Here is a 20,003-nt window from a genome sequence, read left to right on the forward strand (position 1 = left end):
GTTATAATATACACACAGGGCGAGTAACGATCACTTGGACACACACAGGGCGAGTAACGATCACTAGGACACACACAGGGCGAGTAACGATCACTTGGACACACACAGGGCGAGTAACGATCACTTGGACACACACAGGGCGAGTAACGATCACTAGGACACACACAGGGCGAGTAACGATCAATTGGCTTCAATCAGTGTAGGTGAAGGGGAGGAGACAAGTTAAAGAAGGATTTTTGAGCCTTGAGACATGGATTGTGTCTGTGTAACATTTAGGGTGTATGGGCAAGACAAAAGATTGAGGTGCCTTTGAACGGGGTATGGCAGTAGGTGTCAAGCGCCTCCAGTTTGAGTATGTCAAGAACTGCAACGCTGCTGGGTTTTTTCACGCTCAACGGTTTCAACACCCAGCCAACTTGACACAACTGTGGGAAGCATTGGAGTCAACATGGGCCAGCATCCCTGTGGAACGCTTTCGACACAGTGAGAGAAAGAGTGATAGACTCACATTGCAGGGACAAGTCTGTGAAGAATGCAGTCAGGTGTTATCAGCCTCCACTGAGCTGATCAGACAGTCATGTTCACCTCTGTCACTCAACTAGACTTCTCTCCCCCACTAAGGGAGGGAGTGCTTTAAACAGCAGGTCTCTGTCACGCTCTCACTCCCACAACAGCTCACCTGTCCCCCCCAGCACACTGCAACCCACAGGTGGAATGTCCTCATAGAAATAACAATACTAGACCGGGCATCCCCATTCAAGTCAATGTAATTCTACTTCTATGGGTGTAGCCAACTGTACAATTGATTGAGGGGGGCAGGTCTCAGAAACCTCACGGCTGCTACTCCATCCCGGTCTGTGTCTCCGCGAGGGTTTTTCACTCAGTAGCAGCAGTAGGTAACGACAGGTAATACGTGTTGATCAGAGAGCCTTGTACAGCTTCACTATGAACCTGCAGAGCAACGGCCTGTCTGTTCAGTGGTACCTGAAGTCCAAGCCGGTGGGGAAGGTGAGGCGGCGTGTACAGGAGATGAAAAACCCATCTGTGTCCCTGGTGTCGGGCGACGTTGACCTCAGCCACAACGAGAGCACCAGATTGGCCATGGACGCCTTGCTGAACCAGGGATTGGACATGTACCAGGAAGTACTGGCTGGAGAGGGCGAAGTGGACTTCCTGTCCAAGGAGGAGAAAAGTTGGTATTTTTTTATACTCTGTTCCTCTTATCTACCTTAAACCCTCTGTCTGTTCCTGACTCCTCTTATCTACCTTAATCCATCAGTCTGTCCCTGCCTCTTATCTACCTTAAACCCTCAGTCTGTCCCTTACTCCTCTTATCTACCTTAAACCCATCTGTCTGTTCTAGTACTGTATTTCTTGCACAACTGTAAAGGGCTTCCTCCCTGAAAAGCATTGTGTAAAAAGCACTAGATATAAAGCCAATGTATTATCACTTATGTTTCTTTAAAGGTTATATCCTGGAGAACACTACAGACCTGAGCACCAGCAGTCTGTGTGGGACGGAGAACGACGACCAGGCAGAGGGCTCCACCACCTCTTCCCAGACAAACACCTGTTGTCCATCGGTGTTGGAGAGCGAGCCCCCTGGCTTGGACCATGGCTGGCCGGCAGAGGACTGGAGCTACCGCCTGCAGGGTGAACCCAGTGTAGAGGTCTACTTCCAGTCTGATAGAGCAGCCAGCATGAAAGACCTGCTCAGAGAGTTCATCAGCAAGGCCACAATGGTACGTCATACAACTTCACTGGTAACGATTTGGAGATGTCAATCTACTCTCATGATTATACCTGCATTATATTTTTGCAGACTTTTAGAAAGCTGCTGATGTCTGAATGCCCTGAAAGTTGGATAATGATGTTTTGAGAGTTTGATCAAGCAGATTCAGTATCGTCTATAATTAAGCAATAAAGCCCAAGGAGGTGTGGTACATAGCCACTATACCACAGCTAAAGGCTGTTCTTACGCACGACGCAACGCGGAGTGCCTGGATACAGTCCGTAGCTATGGTATATTGGCCATATATCAAACCCTGAGGTGCCTTATTGCTATTATGAACTCGTTACCAACGTATTTAGAGCAGTAAAAATAAATCTCGTCATACCCGTGGTATACGGTCTGATATACCACGGCTGTCAGCCAATCAGCATTCAAGGGCTCAAACCAGCCAGTTTTATAATGACAACTAATAATGTGGAAGATACGAATCACAGCAAACATGTGATATGTCTGCAGGTTCTGGCCATTGTAATGGACACATTCAGTGATGTGGAGATGTTCTGTGACATCCTGGAGGCAACCAGGAAGAGGAATGTGTCTGTCTACCTGCTCCTGGACCATATCAACCTGCAGGTCTTTGTCAAGATGTGTGAGACGCTACAGATCAACAGTAATCACCTCACTGTGAGTCTCATCATGATATTTAGATGACACTAATGATTGCAAAAGGTGGGGCGGCAGGTAGCCTAGTGGTTAGAGTGGCAGGTAACCTAGTGGTTAGAGGAGGCAGGTAGCCTAGTGGTTAGAGAGGCAGGTAACCTAGTGGTTAGAGAGGCAGGTAGCCTAGTGGTTAGAGGAGGCAGGTAGCCTAGTGGTTAGAGTGGCAGGTAACCTAGTGGTTAGAGAGGCAGGTAACCTAGTGGTTAGAGTGGCAGGTAACCTAGTGGTTAGAGAGGCAGGTAGCCTAGTGGTTAGAGTGGCAGGTAACCTAGTGGTTAGAGTGGCAGGTAACCTAGTGGTTAGAGAGGCAGGTAACCTAGTGGTTAGAGTGGCAGGTAGCCTAGTGGTTAGAGAGGCAGGTAACCTAGTGGTTAGAGTGGCAGGTAACCTAGTGGTTAGAGAGGCAGGTAACCTGTGGTTAGAGTGGCAGGTAACCTAGTGGTTAGAGAGGCAGGTAGCCTAGTGGTTAGAGAGGCAGGTAGCCTAGTGGTTAGAGTGGCAGGTAACCTAGTGGTTAGAGGAGGCAGGTAGCCTAGTGGTTAGAGGAGGCAGGTAGCCTAGTGGTTAGAGAGGCAGGTAGCCTAGTGGTTAGAGGAGGCAGGTAACCTAGTGGTTAGAGTGGCAGGTAACCTAGTGGTTAGAGGAGGCAGGTAGCCTAGTGGTTAGAGGAGGCAGGTAGCCTAGTGGTTAGAGGAGGCAGGTAACCTAGTGGTTAGAGAGGCAGGTAGCCTAGTGGTTAGAGTGGCAGGTAGCCTAGTGGTTAGAGTGGCAGGTAGCCTAGTGGTTAGAGAGGCAGGTAACCTAGTGGTTAGAGGAGGCAGGTAGCCTAGTGGTTAGAGAGGCAGGTAGCCTAGTGGTTAGAGTGGCAGGTAGCCTAGTGGTTAGAGAGGCAGGTAGCCTAGTGGTTAGAGTGGCAGGTAACCTAGTGGTTAGAGGAGGCAGGTAGCCTAGTGGTTAGAGGAGGCAGGTAACCTAGTGGTTAGAGAGGCAGGTAGCCTAGTGGTTAGAGAGGCAGGTAACCTAGTGGTTAGAGAGGCAGGTAACCTAGTGGTTAGAGAGGCAGGTAGCCTAGTGGTTAGAGTGGCAGGTAACCTAGTGGTTAGAGAGGCAGGTAGCCTAGTGGTTAGAGTGGCAGGTAGCCTAGTGGTTAGAGTGGCAGGTAGCCTAGTGGTTAGAGAGGCAGGTAGCCTAGTGGTTAGAGTGGCAGGTAACCTAGTGGTTAGAGTGGCAGGTAGCCTAGTGGTTAGAGTGGCAGGTAGCCTAGTGGTTAGAGAGGCAGGTAACCTAGTGGTTAGAGTGGCAGGTAGCCTAGTGGTTAGAGTGGCAGGTAACCTAGTGGTTAGAGTGGCAGGTAACCTAGTGGTTAGAGTGGCAGGTAACCTAGTGGTTAGAGGAGGCAGGTAGCCTAGTGGTTAGAGAGGCAGGTAACCTAGTGGTTAGAGGAGGCAGGTAACCTAGTGGTTAGAGGAGGCAGGTAGCCTAGTGGTTAGAGAGGCAGGTAGCCTAGTGGTTAGAGAGGCAGGTAGCCTAGTGGTTAGAGAGGCAGGTAGCCTAGTGGTTAGAGAGGCAGGTAGCCTAGTGGTTAGAGTGGCAGGTAGCCTAGTGGTTAGAGAGGCAGGTAGCCTAGTGGTTAGAGTGGCAGGTAGCCTAGTGGTTAGAGTGGCAGGTAGCCTAGTGGTTAGAGTGGCAGGTAACCTAGTGGTTAGAGAGGCAGGTAGCCTAGTGGTTAGAGTGGCAGGTAGCCTAGTGGTTAGAGGAGGCAGGTAGCCTAGTGGTTAGAGAGGCAGGTAACCTAGTGGTTAGAGAGGCAGATAGCCTAGTGGTTAGAGAGGCAGGTAACCTAGTGGTTAGAGAGGCAGGTAACCTAGTGGTTAGAGGAGGCAGGTAGCCTAGTGGTTAGAGAGGCAGGTAGCCTAGTGGTTAGAGTGGCAGGTAGCCTAGTGGTTAGAGGAGGCAGGTAGCCTAGTGGTTAGAGAGGCAGGTAGCCTAGTGGTTAGAGTGGCAGGTAGCCTAGTGGTTAGAGTGGCAGGTAACCTAGTGGTTAGAGGAGGCAGGTAGCCTAGTGGTTAGAGTGGCAGGTAGCCTAGTGGTTAGAGAGGCAGGTAACCTAGTGGTTAGAGGAGGCAGGTAGCCTAGTGGTTAGAGTGGCAGGTAGCCTAGTGGTTAGAGAGGCAGGTAGCCTAGTGGTTAGAGAAGGCAGGTAACCTAGTGGTTAGAGTGGCAGGTAACCTAGTGGTTAGAGTGGCAGGTAGCCTAGTGGTTAGAGGAGGCAGGTAACCTAGTGGTTAGAGTGGCAGGTAACCTAGTGGTTAGAGTGGCAGGTAACCTAGTGGTTAGAGTGGCAGGTAACCTAGTGGTTAGAGTGGCAGGTAGCCTAGTGGTTAGAGTGGCAGGTAGCCTAGTGGTTAGAGAGGCAGGTAACCTAGTGGTTAGAGAGGCAGGTAACCTAGTGGTTAGAGAGGCAGGTAGCCTAGTGGTTAGAGAGGCAGGTAACCTAGTGGTTAGAGGAAGGTAACCTAGTGTTAGAGAGGCAGGTAACCTAGTGGTTAGAGAGGCAGGTAACCTAGTGGTTAGAGAGGCAGGTAACCTAGTGGTTAGAGAGGCAGGTAACCTAGTGGTTAGAGAGGCAGGTAACCTAGTGGTTAGAGTGGCAGGTAGCCTAGTGGTTAGAGTGGCAGGTAACCTAGTGGTTAGAGTGGCAGGTAGCCTAGTGGTTAGAGGAGGCAGGTAGCCTAGTGGTTAGAGGAGGCAGGTAACCTAGTGGTTAGAGGAGGCAGGTAACCTAGTGGTTAGAGGAGGCAGGTAACCTAGTGGTTAGAGGAGGCAGGTAACCTAGTGGTTAGAGGAGGCAGGTAACCTAGTGGTTAGAGGAGGCAGGTAGCCTAGTGGTTAGAGGAGGCAGGTAGCCTAGTGGTTAGAGTGGCAGGTAGCCTAGTGGTTAGAGTGGCAGGTAGCCTAGTGGTTAAAGTTGCTAGATAGAATTCCCGAGCAGACAAGGTAAAAATCTGTTGTTCTGCCCCTGAACAAGGCAGTCAACCCACTGTTCCTAGGCCATCATTGTAAATAAGAATTTGTTCTTAACTGACTTCCCTAGTTATATATATTTTTTAAAGGTAAACCTTTCAGACATTTCTTCATCTTTTTAACTGTACTGTAAACTAGCAATTTGGTGATAGCTTTTTGTGTTTGTCATTCACTCACTGCTACATGAAATGCCGCCGTATTCTGTCTGCAGAACATGTCGGTCCGTAGTATACAAGGAGAGACGTATTGTGCAAAGTCTGGAAGGAAACTCACCGGACAGATCAAAGAGAAGTTCATGATCATTGACTGCACTTTAGTGCTGGCTGGATCATACAGGTACATTTATGTTGTAGAATTAGCTAATAGTCACATCAGTCACAATCACAGTGGTTGACGTCATTCTGAATAGGGAGATCAACGTTATGATGGTTGATGTCATTCTGAATAGGTAGATCAACGTTATGATGGTTGACGTCATTCTGAATAGGTAGATCAACGTTATGATGGTTGTTTGAATTTTCAGAAATGTTTTGTAGTAGTAATAATATCTGTTCACTGTGCTCTGTTCCTCAGTTTCACCTGGCTGTCCTGGCAGGTCCACAGAAGCCTGGCTGTGCTCTTCAAGGGCAGCGCGGTCAAGCCATTCGACCTGGAGTTCAGGAAGCTCTACGCCAGCTCCAAGCCTGTGCCAGCCTTCCTCACCGTGGCAACGGAGCTCAACCTTACCAGGCCGCTTATCACCCATCAAGCAGCAGCCACCTCAACCCCACTGACAAACCTTCCTTGCCCCAGTGCTGGTACCACGACCCAGAACAGATACTTCAACAACCAGGCTATGGATCAACCAACCACCACAGTTGTGCCCAGATTCAACACTCAATCTACTGTTCAACCAACTACAACCACCCAGCAAAGACACCCCAACACTCAGCCAACAGCACCACCAGCCTCCCAGCAGAGACACCCCAACACTCAGCCAACAGCACCACCAACCTCCCAGCAGAGGTACCCCAACACTCAACCAATAGCACCACCAACCTCCCATCAGAGGTACCCCAACACTCAGCCAATAGCACCACCAACCTCCCATCAGAGGTACCCCAACACTCAGCCAATAGCACCACCAACCTCCCATCAGAGGTACCCCAACACTCAGCCAACAGCACCACCAACCTCCCAGCAGAGACACCCCAACACTCAGCCAACAGCACCAACAACCTCCCGGCAGAGACACCCCAACACTCAGCCAACAACCTCCCAGCAGAGACAACCCAACACTCAGCCAACAACCTCCCAGCAGAGACACCCCAACACTCAGCCAACAGCACCAACAACCTCCCAGCAGAGACACCCCAACACTCAGCCAACAGCACCACCAACCTCCCAGCAGAGACACCACAACACTCAGCCAACAGCACCACCAACCTCCCAGTGCTTGGTGAATCAGTCTTACTACACAGGTCCCCGGAGCCACAGGTTTGACTGGATCACACAGAGACGCACTGCAACCAGGCCTGTCCTGTTCCAGAGAACCTTCTCCAGTGATTACAGTACTGGAGACAACCTGACCTGGCGACCCTTTAACAGCAATTACCTTCTTTATGGAGGGACAACCGGCTTGTTGGACAGACACCCACTTCTCAAGACTGGCCAGTGGTTTACTGTTCCTAAATAACTGAAATGGCATCATACTGAAATTTGACAGTACACCCTGTTTGAGGTAAATTATGTTCTCACAACTGAAAATGGGCAAGTAACCTTCATAGAGTAAATGTGCCCGTTTTGCTTTGCTTGATGCCTGGAGTACAGGAGTAGTACTTCAATCACATCATTATCTCATAAGGATGATCATTGTCTGCCTTCAGGCTGAGAGCTGTGTGTTCCAGTACATGTTAATTCAATGGAGTAAAAACAACATGTCACAGACATGAATTCCTCTTCCACCCATCAACCCTGATAGAACCACACTGAGTGACAGCCTAGTGATGTGTGCTACGCTTAGCCAAGGGCCGGGCCTCTTAACAAACAGACCTTCTGACAAATCCTCTGATCCATACACTGTCAAGCCCGAGGTAATGCAGAATGGCAAATCAAAAGTTTGTCACACTTTTTCCAAATGGTTCTACTTTGAAATTCAATACAACAATGATCTAATTAAACTGGACTGTAGATTGTGACAATATTTCATTTCATATGGCGGTCAGCACATTGTTACACGCAATATTAACAAATAAATACATTCATCAAAATGTGTAGCCTAGTTGGTCTTTACAGAGGGTATTTTAGGTCCATCCTCCTTCAGTACTCCTGTCTGTACCAGTCTGTTCCACCACCTGTCTTCAAAGTCCTTCAGAGAGAGACCTGCCAAGCTCTCTCCATCCTGGTTGTCCTCTCTCATTCTCTCTGGAACAAGATCTTCTGACATCACCTGAAGGGCAGAACACCAATAACGATGCATGATCAATCTGGTCGGAAGTGTACCTCTTACCTTTTCAAAACATGTGCATCGTCAATTGTAATACATCTAATACATCTAAAAGCATAACCATGACATCTTGGTGCCAGCAAGCCACACATTTCCTTTAATTTAAACATACCAGAAGACAAAATACAGGACATTATTTGATGAATAGACACCATGTGAGAACAGTAGTCCATGTACTGTGTCTCTAACCGGTTTCACCTCAGAGACTAGTTGTAGTGTGGTGTCTTTCAGTTCCAGCCAACGTAGAGCCTGATCAGCCTTCTGTAGGGCTCTCTCACTGTTCCGGAGAACAAAGGATGACTGTTGGCCCTTTAATGCCCTGAGGAGGAGTCTGGCAAGGCAACACAGTACAGTCAAACAACCATCTTCACAAGACAAAGACTGTGCTAAACAGTGACATTTAGGATGAATGTGTACATATGCTCTCTGCTTTAATCCAAGGGCTAATTTCCCCAGAGGTAAAGTAAGTATTTTCCTGGACTAAGAAGCACTTTCAATGGAGAATCTCAATCTGTGTTCGGGAAACCAGTCCTAAAGACTGCCCAACAAACTTGTATCCATGGAATTCCATATAGAATAGGCCAATAGGATGTCTGCTTGTCTCTCACTGATTATTTACCTGGCCCGGACAAAACACATGCAGGCCTTGAGCCAAACCCCGTCACGCTCTTCCTTCAGTTGCTCCTCAGTCTGAGAGTCAGGCTGTGGCTCTACACCATCTCCCTGTTGAAGAGGACTGGAGCCTGAGGGTGTTGACAGAGACTGAAGAAGATGAAGGTAGCTTTCTGCCAGCTTCATCCAGTGCCACTGGTGGTAGGGGTGGAGAGAACACAGCTGCTGCAGACACGTGACCTGGCTCCTGAGGTCTCCGAAGCGCTCGTGGACGTTCGCAGTCAGGTGAAGTAGACCGGTAAGGTGACAGGTGTTGGAGGCTTCATTTTTCTGTCCATGGAATGAATTTTCAAAACAACCATTTTACTACCTGGTATACTGTAACCTTGTCCACAGATAAGAGCTGGCTGGCTGGACGACGAGACTAGGTATTTTGTATTATTAATGTATAATAAAAAACCATATTATGTTACAATAATGTATAAAGATAAGACTCACTCAACAGCAACGGTTCTTACAAGTGTTTCTGTGATCTCCAGGGCCTCCACTCTCTTCCCCAGGTGACAACAGCACCTTGCCATTCCCTCCATTATGTCCCGTCGAATGGCCAGGTTGCCGTCAGGGATATAGGAGAGGCAGGTAGTGTAGGCGTTTAAAGCTTCCTGGGGAAATGGATATAGTTAACGGATGAGAAAAGCATTTGGATACTAGATGGATATGATAAGACAGTGTGTAACTAAATGACTCAAGGGAAGAAGGGTCCATACCTGGAAGTTTTTTCGCCTGTACGCCATATCAGCTCGAAATTTGAAGATCTTTTGCACCTCCAAAATGTCCTCTGTGTCGATGCTCTCCCAAAACCACTGTTGAAATAGATAACTCGTAGTTAAAAATATCCACACATTGCAATGCTAGCAACAAAAAAACGGATGCTACTTAACGTTAGGTAGCTGGTTAACACTCACCTCTGCTTCACAGAACTTCGCATTGTACGTCGACAGTGCAACAACAGTCGGCTTCGCTCTTGATTCCTCGAACACCGAATCGTCAAAGGTGCTACCGAAAATCTCCATTTCAAACGATGAATGACAGCGAATTCAGATTTTACCAACACTAAAAAACAAAACAAACGTCAACGTGTGCAGTGTTACAAGCTAATATGACCGTTGGGAAACAGAAAAATATAGAATGTGTTCCGGGCGATATGTTCCAATGACAGACGCTTTACTTTCTTCAATGAAATGCTGTAATATTTTTCTATAAGAGAAACTCCAGTCATATTTTGAAGTTAAATATTTTATAAGACACCAAAATACACGCCTTTTCGTCCAAATGTATTGTATTTTGTCCACAAAACAAGTAATAAAATATATATTTGTCTAAATCAAGCCACAGCCTAAAAAAAACAGTTTGATTTCAATTAAAAAGCATTGCAAAGTCTATGGCTCAGGGGACTAAAGCTTTTTCCACGGAGTTTTCAGCTCCAAGGCTACTCTGTCTCAACATGAAAAATTCCTTGGTTTACCATAACGTTTGCAAATAAACTCTCTCACTTTTCCCAAAGCACCTCAACATATCCAGAAACCAAACATTGAGCCAAACATTCTTCTCATAGATAACTTAATAAATACAGTAGGAGAAAGGAGACTGGCTGACATGATCCATTATAGCTGTAGCTAGCAGAATAGTATGTTAAAAGACAGGTTCAAATATTGTGTGCGCACAATCTAATAGGAAAACTGTTAAAGCATGTATTAAAGTTATGTATTCAACTGTTGGATATTAGTACTAAACAAGCACCTTTCTAAATATTGAGAAATAGCAAAGAGGACAGACAGGTAAGAATTATTGTACTAGGATAAAAACAGTCATGTACTATGGTCACAATGTCACGTCTACTGTACAAAAAAAAGAGCAATGCGGATACATTGAGTTGCCAACTGAAGAAGGCAAAGAGCCTTCAAAAAATATATTTTTTACACATTAACAGTAAAACGCCATACAAGCTATTAGTTGAAGTTGAGAGACAGGATTAATCATAAATAAAGATTATAAAACCATTAAAAACAACTTTTCTAAGACAAGCACATAATGCTGTTTCATCTGCAGTCAGGTGATTATTTCATGCACTATATGGAGCTCAACATTCAAATGCATCTTTTACCTTAACTATGGTACAAATAACTGTTCCTGCATGAAAACGTTAACGATTTCACAGCATAACATGCTGCCCAAGTTGAAATGTTTATGATGAGCATGAGGTATCCACGATCTTCTCCTCCTCCACCTCTTCTGTTGTCAAGTCTTGATGAAACCCTGCTCAGAAAGAATGAGCCATGCAGGCACATAGGCTTTTGTCTCCTCAAAAAGGTTCCGAAGGTTCCATCCGTTTTTCTGTAAAATGTTGTGATGTTTCAACTAGATTCTAGATTGAGATTCTAGAACCAAAGTGACTAGAACTTGGTAAAGCATGTTTAGAATAGTTTGAGAGAACGTTGGTAACTCATCAGGTCCGAGCCAGGCTGGAACCCAGTGACCAGAGCATATAGGACATGGCTTACAGGTAAGCAACAATGTCTTGGTTCTACTAATGTGCACATGTCAAAACTTGTCATTTAAAATGACAGTTGAGGAGAGCATAGTCTGCAAACGTTGTAAAAATAAAAGCAAAACAAACGTGCATCTGATCATACATTAGAAAAACACTTTGAAAACAGCCCTGTATCAAGTCCTCCAACTCTAGTCTTCATACATACCAGTACTGCAGTCTTAAAAACAATACAAGTTCTACGTAATTCAAACTCACGTTACACGTTTCCAAGTCAGCAGAGTTTCACATGATTGAAATAGGGACCCACGTTGTGCCAGTTGGTTGGTGCAGGAAGCAGTAGGCCACATACAGACCATTGACCATTTTCATTTGTGTCATATCAACACCCAACTTTAGAATTGATCCACAAGGAGAGGGGTAAAGTCAATAAGGTGCATCCTCTTGAAAATAGAATCATTTCAGAGGAGGACAATACAAGGCAGAATACTTAGTTCTACAGCGTTCAAAAAGAGCTCATATAGAAAGAGATTTGGTCTCCTAAAGCCATTACAAGGTCAAAGGGATATAAGGTGCCTAATCAAAGTTGTTTCCCCCCACAAGAACATGTTAAAGAGATTCTCCGGAACTTTTTGTATACATTTTAGCCAGTAGTTCTGAAAGTAGAGTTCAGCTAAATTGTGAACTACCTCACATCACTGGCATAGAACACAGAGACCTTGCGAGGGGGGCTCTGAACACTGACACGTCCAGTCCAAAGCAAGAGGTTTAAAAAAATACTTGGTAGTCGCAAAAGTTCCGGAGCATGTCTTTAATACAGTAGTGGGCAAAGTGCACAATAATAAGTGCTACACTGTCAGTTTCCTGCAGAGACACCACAGTATACAGTACCAGTCAAAAGTTTGGCCACACCCACTCATTCAAGGGTTTTTCTTTATTTTTTACTATTTTCTACATTGTAGAATAATAGTGAAGACATAAAACTAGGAAATAACACATATGGAAACATGTAGTAACCAACTAAAAAAGAAGTGTTAAACAAATGAAAATATATGTTATATTTGAGATTCTTCAAAGTAGCCACCTTTTGCCTTGACAGCTTTGCACTCCCTTGGTATTCTCTCAACCAGCTTCATGAGGAATGCTTTTCCAACAGTCTTGAAAGAGTTCCCACATATGCTGAGCACTAGTTGGCTGCTTTTCCTTCACTCTGCAGTCCAAATCATTCCAAACCATCTCAATTGGGTTGAGGTTGGGTGATTGTGGAGGCCAGGTCATCTGATGCAACACTACATCACTCTCCTTCTCGGTCAAATAGCCCTTACACAGCCTGAAGGTGTGTTGGGTCATTGTCCTGTTGAAAAACAAATGATAGTCCCACTAAGCCCAAACCAGATGGGATGGTGTATCGCTGCAGAATGCTGTGGTAGCCATGCTAGTTAAGTGTGCCTTGAATTCTAAATAAATCACAGAGTGTCACCAGCTAAGCACCCCCACACCTCCTCCTCCATGCTTCACGGTGGGAACTACACAATGCAGAGATTATCCATTCACCTACTCTGCGTCTCACAAAGACACGGCGGTTGGAACCAAAAATCTAAAATTTGGCCTACAGACCAAAGGACAGATTTCCACCGGTCTAATTAATGTCCATTGCTTGGGCCAGGAAACACGAGCAATGGTGTCCTCCAGTAGTGGTTTCTTCGCAGCAATTTGACCATGAAGGCCTGATTCACGCAGTCCCCTCTGAACAGTTGATGTTGAGATGGGTCTGTTACTTGAACTCGGTGAAGCATTTATTTGGACTGCAATCTGAGGTGCAGTTAACTCAAATTAACTTATCCTCTGCACCAGAGGTAACTCTGGGTCTTCCTTTCCTGTGGCAATCCTCATGAGAGCCAGTTTCATCATAGCACTTGATGGTTTTTGCGACTGCACTTGAAGAAACGTGAAAACTTTCCGGATTTACTGACCTTCATGTCTTAAAGTAATGGACTGTCACTTCTGTTTGCTTATTTGAGCTGTTCTTGACATAATATGGACTCGGTATTTTCTTCTGTATACCACCCCTACCTTGTCACAACACAACTGATTGGCTCAAACACATTAAGGAAAGAAATTCCACAAATTACTTGAACAAGGCACACCTGTTAATTGAAATGCATTCCAGGTGACAACCTCATGAACCTGGTTGAGAGAATGCCAAGAGTGTGCAAAGCTGTCAAGGCAATGGGTGGCTACTTTGAAGAATCTAAAATAAAAAAATATATAACACTTTTTTGGAGACGACATGTTTCCATATGTGTTGTTACATAGTTGTGATGTCTTCACTATTATTCTACAATGTAGAAAATAGTACAAATAAAGACAAACCCTGGAATGAGTAGGTGTGTCCAAACTTTTGACTGGTACTGTACATACTGGGCCTCCAGGTTCGTACTCATAAAGCGTCTTAGAGTATGTATGTCATCTTTTACATTGTACAAAAGTACAGACTCAGAGCTTCGTAATGGGATATTATACACTACAGTTGGAGAAAGCTACGTAGCTTTAAAAATTGCTATTCTTGTATAACCAGTTTTGCAAAAAAAGCTTTAAGGTTTTTTTTTTCACACTTGCCAGAGAGCTGGAATTTGTTCACGCCCTCTTAAGCCTTAGCCCCAACCATCTCTTTAAGGATTCACACGAGCTCATGGGTCAGTCTATGGACTCATTGGAATCTAAAAGGCTAAACTGATCCTAGATCAGCACTCCTACTCTCGAGTCCCTTGGTTTCTAAGTCTTTCCTAGCACAGGAGTCCACATTCAATAGTTAACTTTGGCACCGCGGTTCCTCCAATCAATTTCAATGGGAACCCATAATATCATCTGATTTCACATGATTCATTGCATTCATTCCATGAATGTACTTACAGTACTTTGTAATCTCTATAATAATAGGGATATATACGAGAGACATTAGCCATTAAAAAAAAAGGACCTCTTAATTGCACATAAATAACTGTGCCGAATACTGTATATTAACAAATGTCAATTTTCCATTAATTATCATCATATCAAATATTGTATTATCAATTGAATTTCAGCATTTTAATGTCTGACCAATTCATATAAAATTAGGTATTTAAAGTACTGGTTGTAATTCTTGACTAGATTGACTAATGGCGCTACTCTAGCGCTGTAAAAAGGTGCACATATTGTTTGTGTTTGTATTGGTGGGATATTATCATTCAGTCTTGCATTCAGACAGTACCTTTTAAAATACGTAAGAGAAAGCGAAATGTGTTTGTGCTGTTTGACTAAATCCAATGTTGTGTTCATTTGGGCACACCATGGCAAAATGTTTTGCAACAGAAAGTGAAACTGGGCATTTCTAAATTGGACAATTCCATGTAGTCCCTCCCTGTTTCAGTCCATTTGGTGCCTAATGAACACAGCCCAGCTGTCCTTCATTACTCTGACTGTGTTTTTCTGGCACCCTGAGAGGGCTCCCAAGAATCACTTTCATCAGTGTCGTCATCCTCCTCCTCATCTTCCTCACCCACCACAGTGTCATCCTGCTCGTCAGGTGCCATCTCATTCTCACCCAGCAACGCTTCCTCTTCCTGCTGGTCCTCGTTTACCTCAGCATCCCCAAACGGATCAGCACCCATATCTTCCCTCTTGTGTACCTCAGCGAACCACTCTCTCACCTGCTCGTATCCCATACTAGACTTGGTCACAAGCTCATCCAGGTCCTGCTCATTCAACAACTTGTGCTTCAGGTAATACTCCTTCAGAATGTCTTTCCCGGACTTCAACTTGATGATGGGCAGTGGTGGCGACTTCTCCGTGCTGGTTGACCTCTTAGCCTTCCTGCTCCGAGACCTCCCCCAGCCTCGGTTACGTATCCTCCTCTTTCTGTTTTTGTTGCCGTTCAGTCCCTCCACGTTGCCGCTCTGGTAGTGGAAGAACCACTTGAGGTTGCCGTTCTTGAAGGAGTACCGGGTATCTCCGAACCAGTTGACTACGTAGACCCTGGGCAGCCCGCTCTCCTCTGACAGCTTGTCATATTCCTCTGTGGAGGGCCATTGGGTACGGACAAAGGCACTCTTCAGAACGTGGAGCTGCTCTGGGGTTTTCTTTCCGATGTTCTTGTCCCCCCTGTTTGGCCGCCGGCCACCCGGAGGGGTCTGGGATCTTTTTCTAGACGAGGTGGCCTCGCTCTCCATCCGCTCTGCTTTCAGCTCAGGTGACTCTGCCTCCACTACCTTCCTCTTCTCTGTGAACCAGGCGTCGATCTCTCTCCGGGTCAGCTTGGTCTCCGTCCTCAGCCGGGTCAGCTCGTCATCAGACGGAGTGCTTCCCTTCCGGTAACTCTCCTCAAGAACCACCAGCTGCTCTGCTGTCTTCTCCTTGAACTTCTGCAATGTGAAGTCTGGGAAGGAGTTCCAGGTCTTGGGGCGTGGCTCTTTCTCTTTGACGGATGGTGTGGGTGGTGGAGACTGAGGGGTCTCGTCGCTGGAGTCAATGACGATGGTGGTGCCGCTGCCGTGACCCCGGGGACTCTGGCTGTCATGGAACACGATGACGTTGCTGTTCTTGGAGTTGCGCTGGTTGTAGCGCGTGTCGCTGAACCACTTCTTGATCTCGCCTTTTGTGAGGCAGGTCAGCGTCATGAGCCTGGCGATCTCCGCGTCGCTGGCGAAGTGGTTCTTCAGGTAGCTGGCTTTCAGCTCCGCCAGCTGCTCCTTGGACTTCTTAGGCCGCATTCCGAAGTGGTCGGCGCTGAGGGCCGAGTTCTCCTGTGGAGTCAGGGAGGGAGGCTGGACAGTGGTGGCTCTCTTCATCTCACTGACCGCTGGGCTGGTCTGGTGGGAGGACATCTTGGGGACCAGGCTGTGGCTTGGCATCCCTGCTACTGTCAAGGTGATGGGTGTGGTCACAGGCGTGCCAACCTGTTCAGAGTTTAGAAAAGTTTCACTCACTCAACAATATTACAACAACTGACAAGACATATTGAGTTGAGAAACTATAAACAGAAAATATTACATTACATCATCCACAATGTCATCAATAAGTACCAACCTGTGTAAAAACCAGGCCTGGCTGCCCTACTATCTGACAGGTCTGGAGGATAGACTGCAGGCCGTTGGCCGCAGCAGAGAGCTGGTGGGCCGGGATAACAGTGATGGTCTGAGGCACCGTGTGCACAGTCCCGTTGAACTGCTTTCTCCTAGCCTCCTCCACCTCAAATCACAAAGTTTATTTGTCATATGCACAGGATAGACGTAGTGTAAATGGTACAACGAAATGCGTACTTGCAAGCGCCCCCTTCAACAGAGGCGACAACAATTAAAACATATATATTCAAATGAGTGAAAATATATATTTTTTTAAATCACAATAAAAACACTATGTCCCCCCCAAAAAATGTAACTCTGGTATAAGACAAACATGAATCTAACAGAAAAAGCACCTCCTCGGGTGTCCAGCTGACCCCGTGCTTCAGACGCTGGGCAGAGAACCAGATCTTTATCTGTTCCTCACTGAATTTGGTCTGAGCCGACAGACCCATGATCTCTGACACCGAAGGGTACGGGAACTTCTTGTAGGTGTTGACCAGGACTGTGTTGGTATCCATGGATTGGTTGTATGAGGGGATACTGCTGACGGGGATGAGGAGCTGGGCTTGGGCGCTCTGCAGGGAGGGAGGGAGAAAGAGAACGCAAGAGAGAGAGTAGAGAGGTTTTAGTCACTTATTTATCAGTAACATTACAATAGTATCAACAGCAGTGAAAGGTGATTTGTTTTATACAATTTACAATTTCAAAGAATTTGAAAATATGATCACCTGCTGGGCCTGCAGAGCTGATAGGACCTGGGCCAGACCAGGGGGGAGCTGGAGTCCAGACATATTGGAGCTGAGGACAGAGGATTTCTTGTGCTCTGCAGACATCATATTGGGAATGTTTAGGAGAACACTGTGTTTCATAGACTCGGTGTAATGTGGGCTCATCTTCTCTACAGGAGTGAGGGAACCCAGCCCCAGAGGTGCTTCGATAGGCTCCTGCTCCCCTTCACTCTCTCCCATCCCGTCACTCTCCTCGGCTGCTTTCAGAGACACGGCGATCCTCTTCGGTTCCGATTTACCCCTCATCTTCATGATGGGGGTTTTGCTGAGTGAGATGCCAGCTGATGCGGGGTCATCGCTCTCTTCCGTCTCATGCTGTGTGTAACCCCCATCCGAGAGAAGGTCACTGAGCGTCTGCTCCAGGGTTGGTTGGTTGCTGCGTTTCCCTCCTGTGCAGGTGACAACGTCCTCTCCACTGGAATGACTGATGTCGTGCTCTGAAAAGTAAATTGCTCAGCTATGTTAGTTTAACCACATCAGAGAACGAGGGTCATTTTCAGGAGTAGAGCACACCATAGCAGATCGGTGTTGAAACAGTAGGTCAATATGGGCATTTCATATAGGTTTCAAAAGCTTTTCTCCTGTTTAGTGCCTACAGAACAAAATCAAATCACATTTTATTTGTCACATGCTTGGTAAACAACAGGTGTAGACTGCTTACTTACGGGTCGTTCCCAACAACGCAGAGAGAAAGATAAGAGGAAAGGGAAAAATAATAACACAAGGAATAATAGCACCTGGCCGTGCTGCTGCTCCAGTTTCAACTGTTCTGCCTGCGGCTATGGAACCGTGACCTGTTCACCGGACGTGCTACCTTGTCCCAGACCTGCTATTTTCAACTCGCTAGAGACAGCAGGAGCGGTAGAGATACTCTTAATGATCGGCTATGAAAAGTCAACTGACATTTACTCCTGAGGTGCTGACTTGTTGCACCCTCGACAACCACTGTGATTATTATTATTTCACCATGCGGGTCATTTATGAACATTTTAACATCTTGGCCATGTTCTGTTATAATCTCCACCCGGCACAGCCAGAAGAGGACTGGCCACCCCACATAGCCTGGTTCCTCTCTAGGTTTCTTCCTAGGTTTTGGCCTTTCTAGGGAGTTCTTCTTAGCCACCGTGCTTCTACACCTGCATTGCTTGCTGTTTGGGGTTTTAGGCTGGGTTTCTGTACAGCACTTTGAGATATCAGCTGATGTACGAAGGGCTATATAAATACATTTGATTTGATTATATCCAGAGTAAAGATAACTAGGCTATATACAAGGGGTACCAGCATCGAGTCAATGTGCAGGGGTACGATGTAATTGAGGCAGATATGTACATATAAGTAGGGACAAAGTGACTAGGCAACAAGATAGATAATAAACCGTAGCAGCAGTGTAAGTGATGGGTCAAGAGTGCAAAAAGGGTCCATGCAGATAGTTAGTTCGGGTAGCTATTGGTTAACAGTTTTATGGCTTGGGGGGGGGTAGAAGCTGTTCAGGGTTCTGTTGGTTCCAAACTTGCCGTGCGGTAGCAGAAAGAACAGTCTAGGACTTGGGTGGCTGGAGTCTGACAATTGTTAGGGCTTTCCTCTGACACCGCCTGGTATAAAGGTCCTGGATGGCAGGGAGCTCGGCCCCAGTGATGTACAGGAACGTACGCACTACCCTCTGTAGCGCCTTGCGATTGGATGCCAAGCATTTGCCATACCAAGCAGTGATGCAGCCAGTCAAGATCGAGCCAGGTGATTAACATTTCAAGAAAACAGGTGTGAGCAACATGTTGAAGATGAATAAAACCCTTCCCCACCTGTCTCTGGGTCAGTGGAGACCACAGCGGTGTCTGTAAGTCCCTCTGCAGCGCTCTCAGCTCCATCCTTTCCCTCTCCCACCTGCATGTCTGCATCCTGCTCCTCCATCACGTTAGAAGAAGGCAGGACCATGCAAGGGGTTGTTGACTTCCTCCTGCTTGCCATTTTGTAGGTAGGCTATCCTCCAAGATAACTTTGTGTAAAGAGATGTGTCTGGAATGGATTTGACCTTCCACTAGTGATGGTTTGATTCACATTCTAAAACTTCCAATATTTTCATCTGTGGACTGAAATAAAAACAAATTATGTATTTGAATGGTTCCATCCAATATAGCTTCGCTTGAACAGCTAAACTCTGTATGGATTCCTGTATAATGGTAATAGTACGTCCATTGTACAGTAACTACAGTGAAGTTGAAATGTGTCCTAGCTATACCACCTTTTGCATGTGAAACCTATTACAATGATTATTGTATTATTGTATTATTGTATTTCTGCACACTAGTGCAACTTGTTTGTAGCAACTGTCTAGTTTGTAGTAGCTGGTCATTTACAATACTTTGGACCCAATTGCTCTTAATGCCATTTGTTTATGTAGAAAAAAAGATTTCTATGCAGTGTGACTATAGCAAATTGATTATCTTATTAGATTGCTAGCTATCCAGATCTAGCTAACTAACCTAGCTTCCATTTCTGCATCTAGCCAGCCAGTTTACACCTGGGATAGACATTGCGGCTGGAAGCCAAATACTGTAGCTAGCCACCACAGTACAGCAGCTGAGTTAGCGTTTACTTACCAGGACAAGAGGTAGCTTCTGCGCAGGCTCTCCTGCCCCCCCCAATTTGTCTTAGGTTCTCGTCTAATGTTAGCTAGCCTACCTCTTGTACAGTTCAGCCAGAGCTCTCTGCCGGACTGCAGTAGTTTTGCTCGGAGGCAGGCGAGTCCAGTTCACCGCTGTCTGCAGATGAAAACATGGAACATTTTCGCTGCAACAGTTATTTTCCCGACTGATATCCCTTTACAGACGTATTTAAAAAAAGGCAGGAAGCCACGACATTAGTCACTTTAAGTAAGCAATTTGTCCATCAAATTATATCAGTGTTTTTTTTTTTTATGGCAGTTTAATGATTAAGCGGCGTCATCACGTTAATGCGGTACGTCTTGACGTCATTCATAGGCGACATCTGT

The 20,003-nt window shown here is 46.0% G+C and overlaps 3 protein-coding genes across 4 annotated transcripts; 1 reads left to right on the top strand and 2 right to left on the bottom strand.

The window, feature by feature from the left end:
- Positions 1–457: 457 nt before the first annotated feature.
- Positions 458–7,725, top strand: sack1a (scaffolding CK1 anchoring protein A). The gene is made up of 5 exons (XM_036935668.2): positions 458–1,192; positions 1,468–1,742; positions 2,249–2,416; positions 5,688–5,812; positions 6,050–7,725. The coding sequence occupies exons 1-5, from the start codon at positions 946–948 to the stop codon at positions 7,149–7,151; spliced, it is 1,917 nt and encodes a 638-aa protein (XP_036791563.2). The 5' UTR covers positions 458–945; the 3' UTR covers positions 7,152–7,725.
- Positions 7,642–9,762, bottom strand: c2h8orf76 (chromosome 2 C8orf76 homolog). Its single transcript, XM_021598299.3, has 6 exons — positions 9,539–9,762; positions 9,341–9,436; positions 9,092–9,235; positions 8,581–8,903; positions 8,160–8,292; positions 7,642–7,904 (listed from the first exon to the last, which is right to left on the bottom strand). Exons 1-6 carry the CDS (start codon positions 9,644–9,646, stop codon positions 7,734–7,736), a joined length of 975 nt encoding a protein of 324 aa, XP_021453974.3. The 5' UTR covers positions 9,647–9,762; the 3' UTR covers positions 7,642–7,733.
- Positions 9,763–9,853: 91 nt separating this feature from the next.
- LOC110520807 (zinc fingers and homeoboxes protein 1) lies at positions 9,854–19,984 on the bottom strand. Of its 2 annotated transcripts, none has more exons than XM_036935693.2 (6): positions 19,612–19,984; positions 18,814–19,101; positions 16,955–17,451; positions 16,580–16,801; positions 16,189–16,350; positions 9,854–16,058 (listed from the first exon to the last, which is right to left on the bottom strand). In XM_036935693.2, the coding sequence occupies exons 2-6, from the start codon at positions 18,977–18,979 to the stop codon at positions 14,574–14,576; spliced, it is 2,532 nt and encodes an 843-aa protein (XP_036791588.2). In that variant the 5' UTR covers positions 18,980–19,101; positions 19,612–19,984; the 3' UTR covers positions 9,854–14,573. The 2 variants fall into 2 exon arrangements, with proteins under 2 accessions (XP_036791588.2, XP_090042469.1); XM_090186343.1 differs by having other exon boundaries at positions 19,694–19,960.
- Between the last annotated feature and the right edge of the window lie 19 nt (positions 19,985–20,003).

The sequence above is a fragment of the Oncorhynchus mykiss genome, chromosome 2 (assembly GCF_057628025.1).
Source record: "Oncorhynchus mykiss isolate SJ-2025 chromosome 2, ASM5762802v1, whole genome shotgun sequence".
Classification (NCBI taxonomy): domain Eukaryota; kingdom Metazoa; phylum Chordata; class Actinopteri; order Salmoniformes; family Salmonidae; genus Oncorhynchus; species Oncorhynchus mykiss.